A 17,824-nucleotide genomic window follows, 5' to 3' on the forward strand; every position below is an offset into this window, starting at 1 on the left:
TCCACCCTCATATACTTTCATTATGCCAAAAACAATACACAACAATTTCACTATTGCCCTCAGAGAGAGAAGAAATTGTTTCTGCTTGCTCAGCTTGTTTTGCTTTGTTGCTTCTTTTTTTCTCCTCTTAGCTCTTGTTTGCTCTGCAGCAGGAAGGATCTGATTAAAAACACAATCAGCACGACGGCAGGCCCCGTGCCTTCTAATCAAACCATAATGAAAGTTTACCACACATTATCTCTGACTGGGATTTAATGAGACTCTAGCTTGCATTATCTCAAAGTGAAATTTAATAGCAGTATCGAGGGAGCATTTGCAATCCCATTTGTATTTCTTTGCAAAGTCTGGAGTGCGAGGTAACAGCAGCAGGAAAGGTGAGGCGGGACTTGTCTTGAGCTCCGGAGTGGGCTTGGATACATCCCTGCAACAGATGCTCAACCTCTGTTTGCCGCCAGGCCTGGGATGACTTTCCATCTGGTTGCTTTGCCCTTGTATGTTTGTTTGGAAAAATACTGAGCAGAGAGTCTGTCCTTCAACTGCTGTAGAAGGCCCTGGTTTGAGCCCCTGGTTTGGCAGCAAGCATCACCCTGCTGAGGTGTCCTTGAACCAAACTGTGAATCTTGTGCAGCTCCAGAGGCACAGTAAAGTAGCTAATGGGGGAATGAATGAATAAAAAACTATCAAATTTCAACAGATTTTCATAGAAAAACTTTTTCTTCAAAGATTTATCAACACAACAAATCAAGCCAAAAAGAGATTTGCTTTTGTTCTGCAGTATAGCAAAGATAGCATGAACCTCTCCAACGCACATCATTAGGCCATTTTCTTTAGTTCACGTATAATGACAGAAAAACTTAAAGATCAGAGCCTCTTCTATGATCTCACTGATTTTCCAAAACATAGACCTTTCCTTTCAGTTGTGGAAAACAGAAAATGTACCATGTGGCAGATTCTTTCCCCTCTGCCACGTTGCAGTGGTCATGCAGAACAACTGTTGCTACAATAGTATTTTATAGTAACCACGTGTCATGCATTGCAGCACACAGTGTGCTGTAGGTTACGCTGTTGGTGACTGAACAAAAGGCCACATGTTGACGACATGTGACAAAGTGACCTCTGGACCTGGAGAGCCTGATTGTGTGTGGGTGCCCTGGTACTCTGATCAAAGCTGTGGTGGAAAAATTGATGAATAATAGATTTTACTCTAATGGGTGCATTTGTATCTGTGTGGGTAAGTGTGCACTCTGAATTGTGTACTTGTTGAAATTCACTGTACTGTAATGTTTGCGTGGCAAAACATAATCAGTATTTCTCAGTTAATGTGTTTACTTCTTTAATATTTAATGGTGTGAAAAAAGGAATAATTATGTTGTGAAATCAGCTGACGGACAGTTTTTCCTCCCTGTTGCATGTCTCCTATTAATGTTTTCAATGTTGCGGTATTTTCAGCGAACACTGTTGTGTATTAAGAATGGCAGAAAAGTCATCACGTCAGCATGTCAGCCTGTCCAGAGGTTCGCTACTGACATTATTCCTGCAAACCTAATTAACAATATCATACCATCACCCGCAACCCCTTCAGTGCATGACAAGCAGCCAGGAGGGGAGTGTGAAAGTATTAATATTTATGGATCCATTCAGTAGTGAACAGAGAAATGGAGTAAATTAGCAAGTCTAATGCGTTGCAACGCTATAATCCACTGCAAGGGGGAGAAAATTGATACAGGAACCACTATCCAAATCATCGGTGGAGTGCTGCCATTAAGTTTGATTTTAGGGCTGAGAGGCTCTATTTTGTAGCATCCACCTTGCGCCGTGCTCCACATTCAGAATGGGCTGTGCCTTATGAAGCTGTATAAACTACAGATGGTTAGGGCATCTGCATTATGGCATCCATCTCTTTTTCTCCCTCTCCTCCTGCTTCATTCTCTACCCTACAAACTTTTAATGAGTCATAATCTGTGTACTACAGTGATTAGATTTAATGAGGTGCAAACAACCTTGGGTTGACTCAATTCAGCTGCAACACTCTCACTAATTTGTGACAGAGCCTTGGACCTTATGACAGAAGCACCACATAAGTGGTTAAAGTTTATTTTTTATTTATTTTTTATCTCAAGACCCATGTAATTGGTTGGAGGCTTTTTAGCGTTCTGTAGTCAAATTGTGTCCTTGCAGCTTTCCAGGAGTGGGAGATTCTCAAAGATATCAAAGCTGGCTGTGAAGATGGAGAAGAGCAACCTGGCCGTCTGAAGGTGGAACCAGCTGGGGAAAGACAAGACAGAATTTATGATCTATTATCTGCATCACATGCAGTAGATGTATGAGACAAACTAACCAATCTGTCATCAATATCCCATGAATGTTGAATTTATTTTTGCATTAAATCCTGATTGCTAACTTTTGATTCATCAGTGAGCTAAGTTTAGCCTTTGTACATTTAATGACCAGATGTCGTAGAACAAGTATGAATAATCTAGTGGTTCTCAACCTTTTTTCAGTGATGTACCCCCTGTGAAATACTTTTTTAGCCAAGTACCCCCTAACCAGCACAGAGCATTTTTGGTTGAAAAAAGATGTAATACACAGCGCTCTGCCATCAGTGTCTGATTTATCAAACTGTCAACACTGACGATTGCATTGTTGCATTAAATTCAGTTTATGAACTTACACTTATATTTTATTGAATATTTATTAAATAACAATTTTTAAAGGATTTCTGAATGGATGCTAATTTTAAATATATTTTTTAAAAATCTCACGTACCCCCTGGAGTGCCTTCACGTAGCCCCAGGGGTACACGTACCCCCATTTGAGAACCACTGATCTAGTCCAACAAAATCCTATTTCACTCTTGAAATTCTGTCAAGATAAAACATGCCTATGACAATTCTTGTGACTTATGTTACAAAAGATGAATTCATTAATTTATTACAGCAACATATAAATCATCCGGTGCAGATTTATGACTCAAGACACCAGAAAATGTGGAAGCAGCAATAAAGCACCTCTTTTGTAATCACTGATTAAAAACTGCTAATCAACTGTGGCCTGACTCCATATTGTTTAATGATCTAACAGACTGTCATACTCATCAAACTGGTATGCTGTAGCTACGTTGGGGCGGCTGAGTCATAAGGCTTTGTCACACTGTGTATTCAGACAAGTTATTGACTTCACTTCGCACTAAGACTGGCTCTGTCAGGCTATTGGGCGGTGTGCTGAGTGCTGCCTTTCCACCAGTAATGAGCTACTTTAGCAAATCAGCTCTAAGTGCATGTTGTTGATGGGATGCACACACACACACACACACACACACACACACACACACACACACACACACACACACACACACACACACACACACACACACACACACACACACACACACACACACACACACACACACACACACACACACACACACACACGCACACACAGCGTTGCCATGATCTCTCCACCCTTGATCTGGGTCATGCTCTCAGCAGTTGGGAAAGGCTTGCAGCAGCGATGGAAGCATCACAGCTTCAGATAATAACAGAGAGAATAATGTTATAATATATAGAATCCTGTGAAAAAATACATAGTTTTCCATTTGTGTTGCGTACTGTAAGTACAGCGTTATGCATTTTGTTCATCATCCCACACAACTCACAGGTTTGTATTCACCGTGTTTCTCTCGGGTAGATAGAAGCATTCACATAAAAAAGTGAAACCACAGAATCATAAAAATGGTCCATAAACTTCGTACATTTGTCTTTTACTGCGTCTCATTAAAACCAAGAAACCACAAAAACGAAGTGCAAACCCCAAATGATGAAATTGCTGGATTAATGATAAGATATAAGATATAAGATATAAGATAATCCTTTATTAGTCCCGCAGCGGGGAAATTTGCAATTAATTAATGATCAATAAATGTTTGCACTATAAGGAGAGTGAATGGATTTTGTTGCTACTTAAACAAGATAAAATGGTGTATAAAGATCTGATTTAAACATAAAGTTTGCCTAAAAATTGGGAGATATGCAGGATACAATTGTAAAATGCTCAAAATGCTGTATTTCAGCTTGCACTAAAACAAAGCAGGTTTCTATAACAGCTGTCTTTTGTTTATTTTAACACTTTAAGCCTACAGCATTAACATGCACACTTGGGGTCTATTGTGTATTTTGTGAATATTTTTACACATTTACAAGTACAGGATTTTCTTGGTCTGCCTGTCCACCAGACTGAAATATATGCAATATGGTATTTAATGCATTACAATTACATTTTATTTTACCTGCTATAACACCAGTATGTTTAAATTGTCATTCTAAACATGAAGCACGGAGCTGTATACTCTTTTAGTCTTTGTTTAAACTCTATATGTGTGTATTTCTCTAGGACAAAGACCAAATAGACAAGAGAGTCTCTTTTTAAATGGGTAAAATACTAAATAAAATACATTTATTTGTTGTTTGGCAACATTGTAGGATTCTATCCCCGGCTGAGTACTAGCAGTAGTAATGAGGATGGATGTATAGATATTGTATCAGGTTACAAGACCATTAAAACATGTGTCCCAAAGGGAGGACGCCATCAGGCAGCCGTTAATTTTAAGGCCATACCAAATGAATCCATTCATGAATTCATTCTGTTTGGATGGGCACTCCATGGCATGATTGTCCTTATCTAGTTCTTCATCGTCAAATAAGCCAAACCTCCTCTCCACCCTCTCTTCTTATGAGACCAGTCATCTATCTCTCTCTGACTCATTCCCTCAAATGGGATTCACACCTCCTCATTCACCCAACGGAGACATTACAGGCCAGAACAGATGAGATGAAGCGCACAGCAGTGCTGAAGTATGGACCCGCAGTCTGCAGTAGACACAGAAGGGGGGGGGGATGACGTTGTGCTTATGTGCAGAAATATTTTAGTTAAGTCCGCCATAGTTTTATCCTATTTAGTTTAATGCGAAGCCTCACTCCAGGTTATATACAATTATAAGGGAATTACAACGATTGTAAGAGAAATCGTTACCAGATATTCTCATAGCCAGAAAGAGCCAGCAAAGAGTGTCCTTGTTGCCACGTCCTTGTCGGAGCAGTCAAACCAACTGATTAATGATCCAGGAGTAAGAAACACACACACAAAGGCAAGCAGGTACTCTGGGAATCAATTCATCACACTTTATTTTGTGTGACCCCGGCTGATGTGGTGGCTGGAGAGAAGCACAATACACTCTCAGCACAAATGTATGAGTGGAGAGTAGAACAAATACACACACAATGGCCTCGCCCGAACAACAAGTCCACTGCTAAGAAATCAAAACCATCATTTCTACAAGGGCTTTACTGGTGGAGTGTGATTGAAAAGAGACTATGGAAGGGAGAGTGAGTGAGTGTACAAATTATAGGGTTGTTTGATCATCAGTAAGGTTTCCCTTTCTCTTTCATTGACATTTCCTTATTTACACTGGATGTAAAGAATCCACAGACACATTAAACCACAGCACAACAGCGTGAAGGACATGTTTGGGTTATCCCATGCTATGTTTAGACATACTGAGGATGCTTCATTAAGAGTGGGGTCACTAGGCCATCCCCCTTAAGGCTTGCAGGTGCTGGTTAAACTGGTCAGCACTTTCTTTGGCTGTAAGAAGCTGCTTTTCACACCACTGAACCAGAGCCTGCTGCAGCATCTCCACACGTGCAACCTTGAACCAAGCGATCTGGGAGAAACACAGTATGTGAATGTCAACAGAAAGGATGTCACACAATGCACTTGAGACAGGTAAGCCATGTGTAAACGTGGAATCCAGTTTTGAATTGGATGTTTTACCTCCTGTTTAGCCACTCCACTAATGTGATCAAACTCCGTCTCCACCACTTTCTTCACCTCCTCCATCTGATGATAAGGGGGAGCACGATGTTAATCATCATTATATACCTTATACAGATTAAACCTGCAATGAACGGCCTCTCATCAGTTTTCCAGGTCTATGGCTACTACTGAATAAACACAGCAGAGCGTCACTGACACCTGCTGGCCACAAGAAAGAATGCACATATGATCTAGCAGTATATTCTTATGACACTCGAGTACAGGCACTCACAGCAGCCTTCTTTAAAGGTTTGGCCTTCTCTGCATTCCTTCTGGCAGTCTCTAACTCCACGAGTTTACAGGTTCTCCTGAAGAGCATCTCCTGTGTCGGACAGCAGCATAATAATATTACTCAGAGGTTTCGGTGTGTCATTTCACACATACAAATAAGGCCAGGATTTGAGGTAGATTCAGAGACAACATACACGTAGCATCACCAATAAGAACAGGAAGACACACCTTTTCTGCCTCCTGGCAGCGTGACTCCAGGTCCAGGCCTAACCCAAGAGAGTTCATGTTGTTCTCAGCCACACTTGTCATATTTTTCTGCCCACACATAAGCACATTATATGCAGTGTATCTGCCAGAGGAATGGTGCATTGCTATGTAAATATATCTTTGTTAAAAAGCTGAAACAACTTACCTTCATAGAATCAAAGACTTTTGATAATTTCACACAAGTCCTGTAAGAAGAACAAAGTGTTGTTTTTTTAATCATGCTTATTTATTGTAACTTGTACGCATCCATTTTAAGAACATGTGATATTGGCCTGGGCTCAATGCCATTACTGTCTCACTTAGAGAAAGCCTGTTTGTCAGGATCCTCCCCTTGTTCCACACAGAGATGCAGAGCAGCTGAGAAGTGCCCACAGGCCACTGCTATTTCTGTAATCAAATGCACATGGAACACACACTAACATCAACAACATCAGACTTGGGACAAAATATAATTTGCAACAACACTAATACACTACATATCCTCCCATAGATTTTAACTGTTGAATCAAAACACAAACAAATCCTAAATAACGCCGAATGATGAGCACTTCTTGTGTCCCAAACTTTAAATAAAGTTTTCTTACTTTGCTCAGATTGCACCACATCCAGGAATCTCTACAAGAAAAAACAACAGTGCAAAAATCACAACTGACAATGTCTCTGGTTGTGTGAGAGAAGAGAAAAGGGAGGAGGACAAAACACATGGTGGACACAAAACCAAACACGTGACTGGCTCACCTCAGCTGCAGTCTTGGCACAGCCGGTCAGAACAAGGTTATGATCCCGCTCAGTTTGAAAGAACTCATCCACATCCTGCAGACACAGACATTACGATAGTAAAAGCTAACATACAGGTGTAGAGGCTGTCAATTCTGTCTGTATGAGTCCCAGTTGGGTACCTTATGGCTTTCCTTCCTTCTTTCTTCCACAGCTTGACTCAGCCGGTTGAAAATGTTTTTCCTTACTCTCTGTCTGCCTGGAGGCTAGACACAAGGACACAAAGAAGCTACAGCATTATTCAGGCACAGTATGTACAGTGAATGAAATATTCCCCAAAATAACCATATATGTTTTGTGGCCCATGTCACCATAAAAGCTGCTTATGCCCGATACATAGCATTCCAGATTAGATGAAATTATTACTGTGTGTGTGTGTGTGTGTGTGTGTGTGTGTGTGTGTGTGTGTGTGTGTGTGTGTGTGTGTGTGTGTGTGTGTGTGTGTGTGTGTGTGTTTATGTGTGTGTAGCTGCATACATACATGTGTTTATGTAACATTTATGATACAGAGTTCAAATCCTGCATTGCTTTGTAAAGAGACACTTGTATCTGTATGATTTACCCTTAACATTGTTATATTTGACTATTTCTCATCAATACTATGTATTTAGGTAATGTAGGCTGTCGGCCATAGGGGTTTTGCAAAATGTCGAAATTGTCAGAAGGTTTGTATTTAACTGTTACATGGAAGCAATGTGCTGTTGTATGATTGCATCTTCTAGAACTGCAGGATTGATTTCAAAACATGTTTCCTATAGTGAAAACAAAAGTATATCTTATCTATCTTATCTGATCTTGTTAAAGGCTACAGTCTGACAACAGGATTATAATATCCCTCTAAAACAAAAAATGTGTGGAAACAATTGGTATGCATTTCTTTGATTCAAGTATCAAGTGAGTCTCCTTTCACCCTCTTGATGCAGGTTGAGAATTTGTACTGTTGTTTAGTTTGCAGACCTGTCCTCAACATTTGGTCCATTTTGAAAATTTCAATGCACTCATTTTGTGACATTTCACCAGCCTGTTTAATGTTTTGTTCTTACATTAAGAACAAAACATTACATTATATGCTCAAAAGTTTCACTATAGCTGCACCCTCGCAGGCTCTGCTTTCTTTTAATCCACAATGATCACGGGCCCATACACAAAAGGTTCCTCCAAAGGTGTCCAGAAGATCATTCTAAATGAATCATGAGCTCTGGTACGAGACTACAGGCAGAAACTCGCCTTCAGTCCTCCCTTTATTTGGAGGACACTGTATTTGTCACATGAAACATTCCATTTTCTTTTCTGAAACAATGTTTGTGAAGGTTTAACGATTTATCATCTGCCTCTCTCCTAAAAAGGTATCATGTTACACCCTTTTGTAACATGAAATTCTAAGCGTTAAAAAGATCATTTAAAAAACTGGCTGTTTATTTGTGTCCACTTACTTCTGAGCTAGTCAGGAAAATCTCCACAGCTTTATTTTTGCTGAGTATGCTGTGTGCAGCAATCTGCCGGAGGAAGCTTTCCAGTGCTCTACAGTATGGCAGCCACTCTCCTAAACCAAGGAAACCTGCAGGAAAACCATCAACATTTTTATTATCATCGGGCACTTCACATCACACTCAACACGATGCAACAGAATAGACACTGAAATGGAGAATATGTTTGGTTAATTTTACTTTCAAATCTAACTTTCTTTTTATTGAGGTGGTGTCAGATGTACTCACCAAGCTGTTTCATAACCTTGGCAGATGCATTCACCTGAGCCTTTGCAGGAAGAGGAGGAAACTAGAAGAAAAACAGACTATGATTTTATTATTTCATATTGTTTGTCAAAGCAAGATTTATTCGTTTGCTTTTTTCAAAAACAAAACTTTTTTTAAATAGGTGCTTTGCTAGGGAGAGGAACATAAATAAGGTTAATGCTTTTTAAAAATGTGCAGTGCTTGGATTTACAGTATGCACACTTAATCCCCTGGATCAGACACAGCATGTGCTTACATAATACATGACAAACACAGCCCCACTGCACACACGGTCATACTAGGAAGTAGAGTACAGAAAATACTTCCTGATAGGATACTGTTGCATTTTTCTTGAAATAAAGAATCCAATCAGATCACAAAGCTTTGACTTATGTTTTAACAATATTGGGCCAGCTGGCAGAATGGTTGCTCTAAAATCAGCTTCCTGGTTACAAAGGAAAAGAGGATGTAAAGAATGGAAAGGAGGAGTATTTTAAAAGAAGCTAACTGCTCACCATAACTTTGCATTAGTCATTGTATGAAGAAACAATTTTGATTTGTGATTTTCTCAGTTAGAAAAACACTGTTACAAGAACAAATCATTTTATGTACTTGTACTTGCATTGATGTATGCAGTTTAGCTCAAATTATTTTGTTCAGTAGGCAATTAGGTAAAAAAAAGAAAACATAAAGCTATATGCACACTTTATTTTCAACAGAATCAATATTTTGCTCTGTGTCTTCAATGACTCCACATATAGATATTCCAGTACTAATGGTCCTGTTATTGTCAGAAAAGTGTGCATAAGTTTACAAGTGAAATAGGGGGATTGTGGGCAGATGAAATGAAGCACTGACTATGACTCCCTGTATCCCGGGCACATCCTCCTGAGAGAACAGGTTCTGCTGCAGCCATTCAAAGTCATCATAGGTCCGGTCCACATGGTACTCTCCTGTCCCAGACAGCTGGCACGGACGAGAGACAACATCTCATCAGAGCAGTCTGTTTTCACACTACGTTAACTCCAACAAATCAACTGGTTTTCTGCATTAAACTAGATCTATTAACAAATAAATGAATCATCTCACCTTTGGAGATACAATTAGGAAGGTAAGTGTGTCCCCGTCTTGCAACGCCTCTGTTACCTTGATGTTTGGACCAAGGACACTCAGAGTGGATGTCCCTTCTTTTACTTCTTCCTGTATTTAAATGTTACAAGCAATTTTCTCAACAGCTGGAAGTAAATTTACATTAGTATGCAAGCCAAAGCTAAAGGGAATCAAAAACTTCACTTACAGCCCACGCTGTAAATCTAAAGGTCTTCATAGAGGAAAAAGTCACATGACACTCAGAGGCTGTCAAGGAGAACATTTTCAGGCAAACTTACCATCATTTTCAAGCTTTTCAGTCAATGATTCCAGTAAGTTTTTTATCTTCTTTTCTAGAATGCTTAAATCTCTGTGTATCTCGATAAAAGTGCATAAAGTTGTAAAAATCTTTTGTCTTGTGTTGGCTTTAGTGCACTCACGCTCCAACTGCAGAGAAGGCACAGGATATCCTCTGGGTCAAAGTGCACAATGGTCCTGTGAAAAATGGAGTAAAACAGTGCCAAGTCTAAAGTGCTGGCTCAGGAAAAAAAGATGAGTAAAATGTGTGTTAGTCAGTAACTCAGGACCATCGACACGCCCACACAGGAAAAGTTGCCTAGCAGTCCAATCAGTTCCCCCGTCTGTCAACTTTACAACCTCACAAACCTGTATGCAAACATTGAACTTACAATTTGTCTCATGAAAGAGGCACAACACACACAGCTTCCTTAGTCAAGTTAAGTCAAGTTTATTTATAGAGCACATTGAAAAAAAACCAACTGTTAACCAAAGTCCTTTACAAAGAGATTAAATAAAACACAGGAATGATAAAAAAAAAAGAAAGAAAACACAGACAGTATCGAACGAACAACAAAATAAAATACTAACAGGCAGAAACCAGCGTGTGGTCAAGAATGTCTTTATTATGAAAATGAAAAACACTATTTAAAGGTATCAATAAAGGGGAAAATCTAATTTTGAATTGCAAATTATTCCACAATTGAAAATACTCGATAACTTTAGGTTTAACGGGGTGCCTGGTGTGAAGAGCAGTGAATGTTGAACAGAGGAATAGGGGGTAACCAGTCCAGAGCCAGGGGCCTGTGAATGCAGCGCTTAAAAACACATAAAAGATCTATTTAGATAATTTCTACATACTGAATGCAAGACACAGATGTTGTCATAGCAATTTATTAAGGAGCCCTTATCATCAAAAAAGTCAATACACTAAAACAGACACACAGGATACAGTCAAAGGTGCTGGACGTCTAGTAGTAGTGGTCTTCTTCATCTTCATCCTCAAAATAAAAGCTGAAGCCAGGCTCTTCTATACTGTAATGTTCATATGGACCATCCTCATCCTCCCCATCCTGATGAAAGGTCCAGTGGAAGAATGACTCCTCCACAAAGGGACTATCATCGAAGTCATGGAAGAGGTCTTCAAAACCAAAGGGGAAGCTTGTCTCGTGTTCATTCTCAGGGTCAACAGAGGCCTCGTCTTTTAGGAAAGCCTCGTGGCCCACACTGTCATACAGCCTCCTCTTCTCCTTGTTGGAGAGCACCGTGTAGGCTAGGGGAGGAGGAGACAGAGGTATTACTTTATCTGTAGTTGAAAAGATCATCTGGTACACCTGGCTAAAAGCAATGCAGTCGGATAAGACAGTCCTGCAATAACCTCATGAAGGTAATAATGTTCAGTTATTTGGTGAAACTGTTTTAAAGAGGCGTTAATTCAACTTGTTTGTGGTGCTGTTAAAATGTTATTGCATTTACTGTATATAAAGTTTTTCAAATGTCCCTCCCCATTTATGTCAATAAGGGAATAGAAAACATTAGAAAGCCCTCTCTGTAGAATGTATAAAACAGATCAACAGCTCCACAAACTACACCCTCCAGAATAACAAACATCTAGATATAGCTTTAATGGAAGCTGGATTTATAGCAGGGCTGTTGATTTAGACTGTGTTTATAAAGACTACCTATAAACAGAATTTAAAAAAAGTATATTTTTTTAAAGTGGTACATTTCATTTCACTACATATACGATATAGATTACATTATTTAAAGGTCCAGTGTGTTGCAGGCACGCTTTACCTTCAGCCATCTCTCTGAAGGTCTCCTCCTGTTCTTATCTGGGTGCTGCTTCACGGCCAGCTGGTGGAAAGCCTTCCTGATGTGGAAAGCCTTCCAGATGTGGAAAGCCTTCCTGATGTGGAAAGCCTTCCTGATGTGGAAAGCCTTCCTGATGTGGAAAGCCTTCCTGATGTGGAAAGCCTTCCTGATGTGGAAAGCCTTCCTGATGTGGAAAGCCTTCCTGATGTGGAAAGCCTGATGTGGAAAGCCTTCCTGATGTGGAAAGCCTTCCTGATGTGGAAAGCCTTCCAGATGTGGAAAGCCTTCCTGATGTGGAAAGCCTTCCTGATGTGGAAAGCCTTCCTGATGTGGAAAGCCTTCCTGATGTGGAAAGCTGATGTGGAAAGCCTTCCTGATGTGGAAAGCCTTCCTGATGTGGAAAGCCTTCTGATGTGGAAAGATGTGGAAAGCCTTCCTGATGTGGAAAGCCTTCCTGATGTGGAAAGCCTTCCAGATGTGGAAAGCCTTCCAGATGTGAAAGCCTTCCTGGCACAAAGGAGAGTTCCTGATGTGAGCCTTCCTGAGTGTCTGCTCGGCTCAACACGGAGTCTGGTAGTAAGTTCTGCTCGGCTGGGAGGCAGCAGGAGCAGCAGGAGGAGGAGCAGGAGGAGCAGGAGGAGCAGGAGCAGCAGGAGGAGCAGCAGAGCGGGCAGCAGGAGGAGCAGCACCGGGAGGCTCTCATCCAGCTGGAAACACCTTCCTCCATGCCGGAGGAGCTGACTACTGATAACAAAGACGTTACTGGAAGTTGTCTTGCGGTTTGTCAGCTCATCGTGTGTGTTTAAGGCTAAACTTCTATCTAAACTTCTATCTAAACTTCTATCTAAACTTCTATCTAAACTTCTATCTAAACTTCTATCTAAACTTCTATCTAAACTTCTATCTAAACTTCTATACATAACTTACCGGCGACACCTTTTGAGACTCAAGATGTTCCGCATATTACTCACAATACGTGGCGGTGAAAGTGCATCAATTAAACGCTGTTACTATGCAGCTTTCATTTCTAAATCAGCTCACCCTCGTTTCGCCATATGGTTACCTCTTTTTACTACGAAACCTTTATTAATTATCGGTGTAAAGACAAACAGAGTTAAACATACTTCAGTGCAGTACCGCAGTGTCGCCACTAGGGGGCGGAGGAGCGCTCAGAGGACATCTGGGGGAAGCGGAGAGGAAGGGCGTCTTCTTCGTTGGTGGTGAAAGATGCAATAATGTGGTAAACAGACCAGGGCTGCGAAGAACTGCCATAAAAAACAAAAGAAAAACACAAGTCTAGTTGCTGTTGCAGCTATATACACTTCAGTCTTTCTGCGTGGGAGTCGCTCGGCTATTCTCTGGATCCTGTTTCTAGTTTATACTTGGTAAGACAACATTAGCATTAAGCCAGTTAGCTAGATGACATTCGCTAGCTAGTGTAAGTCAAACATGGGAAGGCTTACTTATTCAGCGTGAGGCAGCTAACGTTGCATGATACGAGTGTCTTTACTACCGACAGCTAACGTTACCCTTTTCAACAGAGCTTTGCATGCTGTGAATCCAATGTTTCGTTTTTACTAAACTATTCAAATCATCAACTATACAATATGCAATAGATTAAACATTCAATGCACAACGTGAGACTAATAGAACACAATCTAGCGTTAAATATCTATCTTCACCAAAAATATGATTTCGAAAAAACGTGGTGTTTGTTGTCAAAACCAAGGGCCAATCAGCTCTTTGATCAGGCGACAGCCAGGCTTTCCCATCGTGCCCTGGGTCTTACAGGGCCTGGCTCTATGTACTGCTGCTGCCTCGATCTTGTGAGGCTTCAGTCACCCAGGTGTGCATGATGTCAGAGCAATATGAGATAAGGTTGGACACAAATCTAACCGGCATGCATTGTGATTTATTCTGCACAGGCCCGGCTCATCACCAACTAGCCCTACAGTTCAGCCAAAGCCAGCCATATCCAGTAGAACCACACATGCTCTTCCAGGATCTGTCATATTCTCCTGTAACGTGACTTTGAAAACTAACATCTAGACTTGGGTTTATGCTTTTGTATTCATGACTTCTTTAACTCTGTCTGTGAACGTTTGGCAGGTCATGTCCGCCCCGCTCACACACATGAGCGCTGTTTTCTCCTGGAGCTGGGCCGAGCGCTATGCCTGACCGGGACAGCTCCTACCTATCAGGTGGTGGTGGGAGTGGTGGTAGTCTGGGCGAGGAAGGAGGACCTGGGTCTGGTTTGGCAGGGGGCACGGCGGAGGGCAGAGGTGGTTCAGGAGGAAGTCTTGGAGGCAACGTCTCTGGAAGCATGGGGGGAGGAGGGGCGCTCGGAAATGGCAACAGCTGTGGGAACGGTGGAGGTGGGGGGCAAGGTGCTGGACTGGCATTGGACGGTGTCTGCAGAGACTTCATACGCAATGTTTGCAAGAGAGGAAAGCGCTGCCGCTTTAGACACCCGGATTTTAATGAGGTGCCAGACTTGGGAGTGCAAAAGAATGAATTTATCTTCTGTCATGACCACCAGAACAAGGAGTGTATGCGCTCCAACTGCCGTTTTGTCCATGGATCGAAAGAGGATGAGGACTATTACAAGAAAACAGGAGAGCTACCCCTCAGACTAAGAGGGAAAGTTGCAGCACGTCTGGGCCTGTCCCCAATGGACCTTCCCCACAGCCGTGGGGAAGTCCCTATCTGCAGAGACTTCCTGAAGGGGGAGTGCCAGAGGGGCAACAAGTGTAAATTTCGCCATGTCCAAAAAGACTATGAATATGAGCCTGCCAGGGTTGGAGTGGGTGGTGTTATAGGGCCAGGTGCCAGTGTAATGGTGAATGCTGGGGGAGGGATAGGTGGTGGAGGAGCAGGTGCCTGTGGAGGAATGCAAGGACTTGTGGGAGGTGGAGGTGGAAGTAATATGATGGGTATAGGGATGGGGATGGGGATGGGTTGCCCCAGCCTGGGTGGCTGCAGAGATCCAGGTATCACAGGAGTTGGGGGGGTAGGTGGAGGTGGGATGAGCACTTGTCTGTCCATAAGTTCTGCAGGGCAACGGCGTTTTGACAGGAACTCATGCTCAGTGTATGACCCTCTGCTTGAAAGTGGGTTGTTTGATGCAAGCGCCCTGGAGGCCTCCATGGACCACACGGCTCTACAGCTGAAGAGGCGGCGGTTGGAGGGGCTGCGCCTGTCAGATGTGACTGGAGGTGCGCATTATGAGCTGGGAGTTCAAGCCACCTTGCCACCGCGTCCTCTGGAGTACCGGTTCCTGGAGGAGGAGAACTCACTGCTGAGGAAGAGAGTAGAGGAGTTGAAGAAGCAGGTTAGACTGATGAGATGGTAAAAAACAAACATTATTTTTTAACAAAGATGTTGGTAGGCCTTTACTACATTAATAGCACTTGTATTTTAGTCAAATCTAGAAATATGTTTGTATTTATTATGGAGTTGGCTCTTTTTGTACAGCTAATACCAGATACAATGGTGTGCAAAATAACACACATATGACTGTATAATGTAGTGCAATACAATATGTTAACAAAGTCATAGTCTTAACAGAAAATTTAATTTTATAAGCTCAACAAAGATATAATTTTTTATAGGCCATATTGTCAAATGAATGAATGGATCATGATCATGTGAAAGGACTATTTTATAACATATTGTCAAACTTTTATTATATCTCACTGCCAAATCAGAGCAAAGTCCAGTTTCTTTGAGGCCTCTAAGAGGTTATTTTAACAAAGCCAATCCTTGTTGTAAACAATTTATCATTTACCAAGTAAAAATGATGACCTCTAAAGGTTTTGCAGCTTTTCTTTGTCTTATTGACATTTTATAGAAAATAATTTTAATGGTGAGGAATAATCAATAATTTAACTGATCTTGAGTTGTAACACTAACTAGTAGTGTTTTGTCTATCTGGGGCATTTAGGGATATTCACATGCAAACCATTTTTGACAGGTTTTGAAAACTTGGTAATGTCTTTCAATTTCCGAATATTAGCAGCTTCTAAACCTGTGTTTTCAACCTTTGGTGGCTGGACTACTTTTTGTGGCATTTTGTTTTCAGGCTGTCCTTATAATGGGAGAGGGGCAGTCTTCAAGCCACTTCTTCAATAACAAGATTCCAAAATGTTAATACGGACCAATCAGTAGTTTTGAGGACTGGAAGGAAGTTGTATTTACAGATAAAAACAAACTTTAAACTATTAGTTTGAGAGTTTTTGATGACAGACAAGATATTAGTACTGTAACATATTCATTTATCATCCTCAACGAGCAGAGATATGTCGGACCTGTTCAAAAGCCAAGGAGTATATGACTAAGAATGATTTTCCCTTCACAGTCACCCCATTAAACCCCCATGAATATGTTTTGGGCATATTAAAAAAAGAGAAAGATACCTTGTGTGACATCATAAGACACATACACACTACTGAAAGAGTAAAGGGTGCTTTATCATTCTGCACAAACGTGTAGAATCAGTAACTTCAAAAGCTTTGATCACAGTGGTTAGTTGACATACTAAATCTAAAGAAATGATGGCTGTCTAAACAATGTTCTTTTTTACTTAAAGTAGCTAGAATATTAAGAAGTATCAAAAGTAGTATTTTATAAGAACTCTGTTTTCTGCTGGTCACAGAGCCAAGGTTTCTGACAGTGGACTTTCACTGATCCCAGTCCTGTTCTAATCCATGTCTTGTGTGTTTCTCAGGTTTCAAATCTCATTGCCACAAATGAGGTTCTTCTGGAGCAGAACGCCCAGTTCCGAAGCCAGGCCAAGGTGATGACGCTGTCCTCCACTCCCGCACCCACCGAGCAGAGTCTAGTGCCCCCTGTGGGTGCAATAAGCTCCTACAATCATAGCATCGCTCAGACTCACACCACCCTGAGCAGCGCTGGAATGCAACCTCGGCCTGTCACCCAGCAAGACCTGGTAGCATCGACCGGCGCCCAATCTGCGGCCCAAAGTAATGCTGCCCCACCTTCAGCCCCTCCGCCTCACCTCAACCCTGAGATCACCCCCCTCTCCGCCGCCCTCGCACAGACCATTGCCCAAGGGATGGCGCCACCTGTTTCCATGGCGCCAGTGGCTGTATCTGTGGCACCGGTGGCAGTGTCCATGACGCAGCCTATGCCCGGCATCACCATGAGTCATGCCACCACGCCGATGGTGTCGTACCCCATTGCGAGTCAAAGCATGCGGATCACCACTCTGCCTCACTAACTGATTAAGGACAGGACTGTAGTACCCATAAGTCAGACTGTAGCATCCTCAACTGTGATTTTTAAAATAGGTTGCCTTCTTTTATGTGTGGGGTACTGAACTGATGACAGAACGGAGACAACAGTGAAGTATGAGATACTTGTACTTCTCCACCAGGGGGCAGGATAAAGACTCTTACTGTCTTTGTAATGGTGTTAACATTACAAAGACATTTTTCCTACAGAATGACTGACCTGTGAACAGTTTGGTGCAAAGGAATCTTTTCAAACACATTCACAACAAATGTCAATAAGCTGAAAATATGTGAGGTCATCCATATTGTTTGAACAATTTCTGCAACACAGCTTTGCCGTCCTTGTGGGGACGTGACCATTTTGGAAGCAGTTTGTGTTTACATTTTTGTGGATTGCTCTGGTGTAAACTAACTCTGGTACTTTGCACATTTAAAAAACAAAAACCAAAAAAAACGCCACTCAACAATGACTCCTGTGTTATCTGTCTTCTT

At 41.6% G+C, this 17,824-nt stretch overlaps 2 protein-coding genes and 1 pseudogene across 3 annotated transcripts; 1 reads left to right on the plus strand and 2 right to left on the minus strand.

Annotated features, from left to right (window-relative positions):
• Window positions 1–5,162: 5,162 nt before the first annotated feature.
• si:dkey-28n18.9 (uncharacterized) lies at window positions 5,163–10,436 on the minus strand. Its single transcript, XM_054617326.1, has 14 exons — window positions 10,268–10,436; window positions 9,969–10,079; window positions 9,738–9,845; window positions 8,862–8,922; window positions 8,580–8,704; window positions 7,269–7,352; window positions 7,108–7,182; window positions 6,954–6,984; window positions 6,669–6,756; window positions 6,515–6,554; window positions 6,331–6,417; window positions 6,104–6,193; window positions 5,830–5,895; window positions 5,163–5,719 (listed from the first exon to the last, which is right to left on the minus strand). Exons 1-14 carry the CDS (start codon window positions 10,271–10,273, stop codon window positions 5,582–5,584), a joined length of 1,110 nt encoding a protein of 369 aa, XP_054473301.1. The 5' UTR covers window positions 10,274–10,436; the 3' UTR covers window positions 5,163–5,581.
• Window positions 10,437–10,880: 444 nt separating this feature from the next.
• On the minus strand, window positions 10,881–12,275 carry LOC129105873 (dnaJ homolog subfamily B member 9-like; annotated as a pseudogene).
• A 1,000-nt stretch (window positions 12,276–13,275) lies between these two features.
• On the plus strand, window positions 13,276–17,786 carry zc3h10 (zinc finger CCCH-type containing 10). Of its 2 annotated transcripts, none has more exons than XM_054617136.1 (3): window positions 13,276–13,465; window positions 14,006–15,411; window positions 16,807–17,786. In XM_054617136.1, exons 2-3 carry the CDS (start codon window positions 14,251–14,253, stop codon window positions 17,317–17,319), a joined length of 1,674 nt encoding a protein of 557 aa, XP_054473111.1. In that variant the 5' UTR covers window positions 13,276–13,465; window positions 14,006–14,250; the 3' UTR covers window positions 17,320–17,786. The 2 variants fall into 2 exon arrangements, with proteins under 2 accessions (XP_054473111.1, XP_054473110.1); XM_054617135.1 differs by having other exon boundaries at window positions 13,277–13,465; window positions 14,190–15,411.
• The last annotated feature ends 38 nt before the right edge of the window (window positions 17,787–17,824 follow it).

Source organism: Anoplopoma fimbria, chromosome 17 (assembly GCF_027596085.1).
Source record: "Anoplopoma fimbria isolate UVic2021 breed Golden Eagle Sablefish chromosome 17, Afim_UVic_2022, whole genome shotgun sequence".
Taxonomy (NCBI): domain Eukaryota; kingdom Metazoa; phylum Chordata; class Actinopteri; order Perciformes; family Anoplopomatidae; genus Anoplopoma; species Anoplopoma fimbria.

Excerpts from the sequence above, each read along its gene's own strand:
- si:dkey-28n18.9 (XM_054617326.1), bottom strand. Across the intron at positions 7,353-8,579 it reads TTTTCCTGACTAGCTCAGAA|CCTCCAGGCAGACAGAGAGT; the intron begins GTAAGTGGACAC and ends CCTTGTGTCTAG. Across the intron at positions 6,985-7,107 it reads GTGCCAAGACTGCAGCTGAG|AGATTCCTGGATGTGGTGCA; the intron begins GTGAGCCAGTCA and ends TTTTTCTTGTAG.
- zc3h10 (XM_054617136.1), top strand. The coding sequence starts at position 14,251 with ATGCCTGACCGGGACAGCTCCTACCTATCAGGTGGTGGTGGGAGTGGT. Across the intron at positions 15,412-16,806 it reads TAGAGGAGTTGAAGAAGCAG|GTTTCAAATCTCATTGCCAC; the intron begins GTTAGACTGATG and ends TGTGTTTCTCAG.